The 8,480-nt window shown below is 35.6% G+C and overlaps 1 protein-coding gene across 1 annotated transcript in view; it reads right to left on the reverse strand.

Annotated features, from left to right (window-relative positions):
- The window catches only part of Adk (adenosine kinase), a 449,321-nt gene that overhangs the window by 79,162 nt on the left and 361,679 nt on the right, over positions 1-8,480 (reverse strand). Inside the window, exon 9 of the mRNA XM_033766515.1 lies at positions 5,177-5,291. Coding sequence (XP_033622406.1) covers positions 5,177-5,291 — 115 coding nt within the window. The remainder of the gene's footprint in view (positions 1-5,176; positions 5,292-8,480) is intronic.

The raw sequence follows: 8,480 nt of genomic DNA on the forward strand, positions 1-8,480 counted from the left end.
CATTTGGTGGGGTAATGATAAGGATGGAGTCCTGGAGGAGGCTTCAAAAGTGGTGCAAATACTGTATTTCTTGACACAGGTGTATCCACGTAATGAAAAGCTGTACCAATTTTGAATGTTTATTATACTTCAATGCAAACTATCCAAGCTGTTTTATATTTTTGACTGTGGTGTTTATTACATGTCATTTAGGAAAACAGATGTTAATTTTAATATATGTAATCTATATCTGACTAAAAGGTTCGTTCAGAAATCAACGGCAGCCGGCAGGATCCTTTTTGACTGAAAAGTGCCAGCTGAAAAAAAATCTTCTTTCTTCAGGTCTGAGATCACTAAAACATAAACCATGCCCCAAAGATATTTTTGTTTTATTTTGGACAAGAATATGACAGTTGCACAGGTTATCGTAAATTATTTTTGACCACTTTGCTAATTAAAAAATTTTGTCTTTTGTGGTTACAATAATACAAAAACAAGAAAATAATATAAAAAGTAAGAAATATATTTTCTTCAAATCCTCCCTCGTAAGAACTTATTTCTGTGAATACCATACAGAGACATTCTGAAAGAATGCTACTTAACTTGTTTTATCCTTACTACTACCAGCCTATGCCAACAAGATCATCATTTAAAACTGGTTTGGCTGCAGTAGAGATAGCATTTTTAAAATGATTTATATTAATATTCTGTAGCAGTAGGAGTTAGAATGGTAGGCTGACATTATTCTTCCAACTGCTGAGATTGTTTTGCTTGAGAGTTTACATTTTTTAGGCCACACTGTCTGCTGTATGCTTACCAGACTTGCAAATCACATTGACCTTTTCTTACAGACTAATGAAGAGCATTTGAGTATTTTCACAGAACACAAAAACTTAACTAGCAGATGAAGTAACAAGTAACTTCAATACTACTACTGATTTACAATGAAATGACCCATGGCACTATGATATGATTATCATAAATTACAAGTATCTCAAAAGTAGGAGGCTAATCTGCAGATTATCTACAAGAATCAGTGAGTTCTTGATTCCTTTTCATGGATCTAAAGAGAATAGCATCAAAGAAAAGAAGTACCTACCAAATCCCGACTCACTGATGTTTAGCTGTTCCGTTTGCATAATTCCACAGGATCATAAGCCTTGGCAGTATTATCAAATCATCTAACTGAATGATTCTCAAAGTGAGAAGTGAGAAAAGACAGCACTGTTATATCATTTAAGAGAACCTCTAAAACAAGTACACAACTCTATACTGCCTTCTCCACACCCTACCACAAACATCATCATACATCTCCATGAGGATGTCTGTTCTAAAACTGCTCTCACCAGGATGTATCAGATTGAAGGGAAGGTGCTTTTAAGGAAGCAGCATTGTATTCAGCAAAAACTCACTAGGTAACTTTGATAGGACAGCAGTAGTCTCTTACTTAAAAGTCTCTGTGAACCAGTGGCACCAAGCCTGCCTTTGATCCCGGGTACCAAAACAAAACAAATCTCTGTGAACCAATATATTTTCTTCTTTTGTGCAAGGTTACACTTCGAACAGGCCAGGAAGAAATACAAACATTTTGGGTCGGGGATTTAGCTCAGTGGTTTCGGCGCCTGCTTTGCAAGCACCAAGGACATGAGTTTCGATCCTTGGTACCAAAAAAAAAGAAATACAAACATTTTCAGAAAAATGTGCAATTTATTCTTGCAATACTGAAGCACTGTACCCATTAAATAATAACTTTCCTGCACCAGCCATGGGCTACCACCATTCTGTTTTCTATTTCTATGAATCTATTTTAAGTATCTCATAAAGTGGAGTTATATAATATTTGTCATACATATAATATAATACAATATAATAATATATGTAATATTTGGTTTATTTCACTTACCACAGTGTTTTTAAAGTTCATGCATGTTACAGCCTACGTCAGAATTCCCCTCTTTTTAGACCAAATGATAGTCTGTTGTACATATGTACTGTATTTTACTTATGTGAATAATGCCGGCACGAACATGGACACACATGTATTCAAGTTTCTACTTAAAATCCCTTTCGACATGTAACTAAAAGTGGCATTATCCACTGTTATTCTTAAAACTCTACAGTATCTAGCCCTTCTTTACAAAATTTTTTGGAACTCAATTAGCCAATACGCACTGAAACCATGACTGATATGTGATAGAACCCTTGGGCTAGATGGAAACTCAGATGAAAGACGAAAGAAGAGTGGAAAAGACTAGATTCACAGGCAATTAAAACGAGAAGAATTTAGAGAATTAAATCTGTAAGAGACAGTGGTTCATTGATAACATCTCAAAAGGAGATACGTATCTAGAATAAAATATGCCGGAAACTGATTTTATTAACATTATTGCTAAATGCCGCAAACTTACCACTGTGATCATTTAAAAATACTCTACAGTGTGAGGTTTAAGGCACAATGATCCCTAATTAGTGTTTTAATAAGTGTGTTAGTACTGTCTTGTGCCATTCTGGAATGTCACTCACGGTAAATTAAGGGACACTTTCCTTCCCTAACTTCCATTAGTATTTTAACGCTAGGAGGTGGGAAAAAGCTGATCCATATTCAAAAGGAAAGGAGGGAAAACAATAACAAATTGGCATCTCTTCTGTGAATTGCCCCACAGGCCAAGCATTTTTATGTTCTTAATCATTATTAAATGACTTAACATGACACCCAGAGCCTGGCGAATGATTGCATCCTGACATGAGAACGAGTTACAAATGAAATGAAAGATCAAGCCGTATTAGAGGACTGCCTCTGGGAAATGAAAATCTTTAATTCTCTTCTATTATTGACATTTATTTGGCTGCCATGAATAACAACATAGCAAAGAGATTCAACTATGCTTGTGCACTGAATAGCTTATCCCAGGGCTCAAAACTGCATTAACATTTATCATGTTTGCTTTTGTAGCTGACACCATGGAACAGATTCTCTATCCATCTTGTATTTATCATGCATTGCAGATACAGTGCATCCTCTAATTTAAGTTCATTTTCATATGGCAGGAACACTAAAGATTAGCCAGTGTCTTTGCTCAAATAAATTCCTGATTGTAGTTATTCTTAACAATGGCTTAATGGATTTAATAAAGAACAAAATAAGTTCTGAAAGAAATTCAGTCACAAGACAGGCAGGCTAATTTTCAATTTGGGGGAAATCATGCAAATTCATAGTGAGGAAGATATTTGAACGATATGTGTTATCTGGAATAGAGAGAGCCTTAAAATGAATGTCCCCATAAAGAGCAACTTCATAGCATTTTATGAATGCGAAGGTAATATTATACCTCCTAGAAAAATCTGCGTGCATTTCACTTTTCTAAAATGTTCATTGCGAACATAGGAATAGGTCACATGTGATAGCAAGACAACAATCCAGACAGTTTATCAATGCAGTGATATCTTTTCATGGTTTGTTTCTTTTCACTCACAAATTAACAACATGGTTTTTCCTGCCACAATAAAAGATTATGGACTACTTTGTGCCTTCGTGTACAAGAGCCGATTTGACTGGATTGCCCTCCTTTCTTTAAATCCCTCCTAGAATTCAAGGCTTAGAAAGGATATCAGTTTATCTTGAGAAAGCCATTTAATATCATTGAGACTTGCTTCAAAATATATACATTTTTAATTTTTGTCTTTCTTTTAAAAAATACACAAGTGGACATAACAACATAATCGCTCCCCCAATATATTTAGTCATTTTTAACAATTAACCCATGACTAGTCTCTTTCATCAATATACCCACTTTACTCGCTGAATTATAATGTGTTTTTTTGAGACAGGGTCACACTGTGTAGTTCAGGCTGGCTTTGAATTCACTATATAGCCCAGGATGGCCTCAAACTCATGGCAATCCTCCTGCCTCAGCCTCCCAAGTTCTGGGCATACAGGTGTGTGCCACCATACCATGCCTCACTGAATTATATTAAATCAACCCCGAATCTTGCTTTTGACAATTCTACAATAAGAAAATTGCAGCGAATCATTTCTAGGGTCCCTTTGCCCTCAAACTGGATAGTAATTTAAACTTTGACCCTTTTCACGTTTTACATATTTAATTAATCAAGAATTTATTTCATATTCACTATAATTTTCTTCAACCTTTACTGATGTTTCTCTTGTCATGAATCCATTTAGTTTATATCAATAAATAAGTATAATTATACTTTATACTCATATTTTATGGATATTAATTTTGTTTCCTAGTTAGGTTTTTCTTTTGAGATAGGGTTTTACTATGTAGCCTGGTCTGGCCTTGAATTCCCAGCAATCCTCCTACTTCAACCTCCATTACAGGAGTGTGCCCCAATGAAAGGCTTCCTAGTTAGATATTTAATAATATACTTAATTTCAGTGTTCAACTGAGTATTGATTACACAGGCAATAATTGTTACTGTTTACAATAACCACTAACTGGTTTCAATTGGACAGAATTCTGGATAGAATTAAAAGGCTTATATTTTGGCTTTATTCATTTATTTATTGGGTTTTTTTGTTTTGTTTTGTTTTGTTTTGTTTTTAAGACAGGGTCTCACTATTAGTTCAGACTGCTCTGGAACTCACTGTGTAGTCCAGGTTGGTCTTGAACTCACAGCGATTCTCCTGCCTCAGCCTCCTGAGTGCTGGGATTACAGGCGTGTGCAACCATGCCCAGCTTAATTTGGCTTTAATAGGAAGTGGCATCACATTGACCTTAACCATTTTAACCAATAACATGTTTTTTCACTAGAGGAACTTTCTATGAATGCTACAAAATGGATGGATAAATAAAAATTGAAATGAGATTTTTTGAAGGAAAATATGAGGAATTAACTTCAGAATTTTATTTATTCATAATTGCCTAAGTTTATTTTATCTTCTTACTAGTATTTTATAAGTAAAATGTACTCTTTTGTTAAGGAAAGACATTTCTGGACTAACAAAATCTCCAAAATATTAAAGAAAAAAAAACTATCAATGTGGCTTTGATTGAATTTTAACAAATTATTATTCCTGAAAATGAAATCTTTTCCACTGAGAGGGTAGGTATATTATTAAAATAAAAAACTGTATCAGACACTGCTGTGAATACATTATAAAAAAAGTCCAGAATTCTGCTGTAAATGATTACACTCTGTCACCCTAGACCCATCACACATTTCCCGTATGTACCTGTAGCCACTATGGTGTCGTCTCGCCCTTGGGTGAAGACGACCAGTCGCTGCCGCTTTGAGTTCACCTTTGGCAAAGCTTGTGTCTTTCGAGCGATCTCTTTAATGTCTTCAGTCTATTAATAGAAAAGAGAAAAAAATACTTATAACCAGGAAAATAAAATTTTTTTTTTGGTACTGGGGATTGAACTTGGGACCTTGTGCTTGCAAGGCAGGCAGTGGAACCACTGAGCTAAATCCCCAGCCCAACCAGTAGAATAAAACAGAACTTTATTAGAATATTAACAATTTTGTTCCTGATGAGACCTTGCTATCAGAAGACATTTAAAAACACTTTAACCACATACATACAAAAATAAACAGAATAGTACAATAACTTCCTAGGAACCCATTAGCAATTGCAAAGACTTTAAATTTATTTATTTTTGTTTGCTTTTTTTTTTCTGTACCAGGAATCAAATTGTGCTTGTGAGGCATGCAGCGGCACCACTGAGCTAAATCCCTGGCCCTAAATTTATTTATTTTTAAGACTTTAAATTTATGATGAATCTCATTTCATCTATGTCTTTACCTACTTGCCTTTCATATTATTGTAAAACAAATCTTAGATACTACATAATTTCATATTTCTGAAAGGTAATGACAACATAACCACATAGCATGACATAGTTAAAAAATTAACAGTAATTCCTTAGTTTTGACAAATACCTTGTTAGTTTTCAAACTTTCAATTAATTTTTTTTAATTTAAAAAGAGGATTATTTATTTTAGAGGTTTACAGAGAAGTTATACTAACTTTAGAAATAATACAGTTGCTATAAAGCAAAATTTTTCAAAGGACTGAATAAGAAAGAAAATGTTAACCCTTTCCTAAAGAATGAAGAAAAAAATTTAAAAAATTACAAATTGACTCTCAAAACTTTGATTCTATTTTTACACCACATAGACCATGATGTTTTACATCACAAGCCTTTTGACTTGAAACTAACTGTGGAGTTAAAGGCAGAGTTTTAAAATCATGTTTCAGTCACTTTAGATGACTTAGAAACCCATGCCCGCATTCTGTGGATTTCTGCACAAGGTTCAAACTGTTATGGAAAAAGACACACACGCTAGATAGGAAATAGTGTCAGAAGTGAAGGAAACACAGGAGAGAAGAATTTAAGTAAACAAGCCAGAGAAGTCATAACGGTGTCCTTTTTTTTTTTTGGGTACCGGGGATTGAACTCAGGTCCCGGGCTTGCAAGGAACCACTGAGCTAAATCCCTGGCCTGTCATAATGGTGTCAATAGTTTCAAACAACATTACAAAGTAATGTCATTTATGTATGTAGGTATGTATGTATGTACGTATTTATTTATTTTTGGTGTTTTTTTGAGACAGGGTCTGACTATGCAGTTCTGGTTGGCCTTGAATTCACTATGAAGCCCAGGCTGACAATGAATGTGTGGCAATTCTCTTGCCTCAGCCTCCCAAGTGCTAAGATTACAGTTGTGTGCCACCTTGTCCGGCAAGTATGCTATTTTTAAAGGTATGGCAATCTGCAGTGAAATATCAGTTTGCTCACTAAATTCTTAAGAAATTCCAGATAACATATGAAGTTAAAGCTTCAAATATACCTAGCATGATGACTTCTGCCAGACTGTTGTTTCTGAAAAGAACAGCCACTTGTAGGACAATGCTGGTGACCTTTCAAACATAGTGATGATTTTGCTTTCAGTTGCTTTTTAATTTTTTTTGCGGGAGGTACTGGGGATCCAACTCAGGTCCTTGCGCTTGTGAGAAAGTCACCAGAACCACTGAGCTAAATCCCTGGCCCTATTTTTTATTTTTTGGAGATGGGGTCTCACTATGTAGTCCAGGCTGGCCTTGAAGTCAAGGTAATCCTCCTGCTTCTGCCTCCTGAGTACTGGAACTACAGGTGTGTGCCTCCATGCCTGGCCCACTTGCTTACTACAGAACAGAACTGAGACTGAACTCTGTTGAGAAAAGAAATTCCCTAAATTTTTGGAGACAGGCTATTAGAAATGATTAGTAACAGGTGTAAAGACCAAAACTACCATATAATAACAATGTTTTCACTCTGTTAAAATGAATTTCCATATTTATTTAACATGATTCATGTATATCATGCATAGTCTCCCAACTTCTTTAGTAGAAATATATTTTACTATTATAGGACTTTTGCCTCTGATCAAATATTCAAAAGTTCATATTTAGCAAAGCCAAGAGCCCAACAGATTCACTTTATTATCTCTGGAGCAGAGTCTCATGTATGTAATGCATTTTTTGTTGTTTTGTTTTCTTTTCTGCAGTACTGGGGACTGAACCCAAGGCCTCCCTTGTGCATGGCAGCCAAGCATTCTATCACTGAGCTACCCACCATGCCTTTAAATTCTCTTTGAGACAAGGTCCCGCAAAGGTGCCTAGGCTAACCTTGAAGTTCTGGGCTCATGTGATGCTCCTGCCTCATCCTTCTGAGTAGTTGGGACTACAGGCGCGCATTACCATGTCTGGCTAGTTTTTTGTTTTTTAAAGGAAGTCTTTCTTCAAGGTAGTATAAGGAATAAATTAAGAATACAATTCCATGGTTGCTTTCTACCAACCCTGTGGGGAGATAGAGTTAGTTATAGGGGTTTGGTAATTTAATCAAAGAAACATGTTTCAAATTATATCTTAGAAAATGGCAATTTAAGATCGAAACCTTCCAAATACAAAACACATCTTTCCAGATTTATGTAAGCTTTATTCTGTTTGCATCCACACCCACAGATGATGTGGAATCCCTCTGCCATTCACATAGGGGGCACTGTCAGCCACACCTAACCTAGGGTTCTCACTGCACCTTCAGGAATCACTGCAAGTTCACAGAGTTGACTGTCATCTAGTGTAGAACTTTTCTCAGAACTTTAATTTTATATTTTAAAAACTACATGTTTCTAGTCCTATAATATTTCCCTTTCTCTGACCTCCTTAATTCTTCTCCGTCACACATAAGCTCATAGATATTAACAGAATGATAAAATTACAGGAAACTTTAGGGTATGATGGATCTAGCTTTATTATTTATGTGGCCTTGAGCAGGTTAGTAAACCATTCTTACAGCTCCACTTAGTGACAAAACTGAGGCCCTGGGTCCAATGCCTAGCACCAAATCTTCCCTTAAGATAGCTATTCAGAGGCTGGCTAAGGCAGGAGGATCACTGTGAGTTCAAGGTCTGCTTGGGTTACACAATGAATTGAAGGACAGTCTGGACTACACAGCGAGTCCCTGTCTTAAAAAAAAAAAAAAAAAAAAAAAAAAA

The sequence above is a fragment of the Fukomys damarensis genome, unplaced genomic scaffold, assembly GCF_012274545.1.
Source record: "Fukomys damarensis isolate Sample0158 unplaced genomic scaffold, DMR_v1.0_HiC HiC_scaffold_20, whole genome shotgun sequence".
Classification (NCBI taxonomy): Eukaryota; Metazoa; Chordata; class Mammalia; order Rodentia; family Bathyergidae; genus Fukomys; species Fukomys damarensis.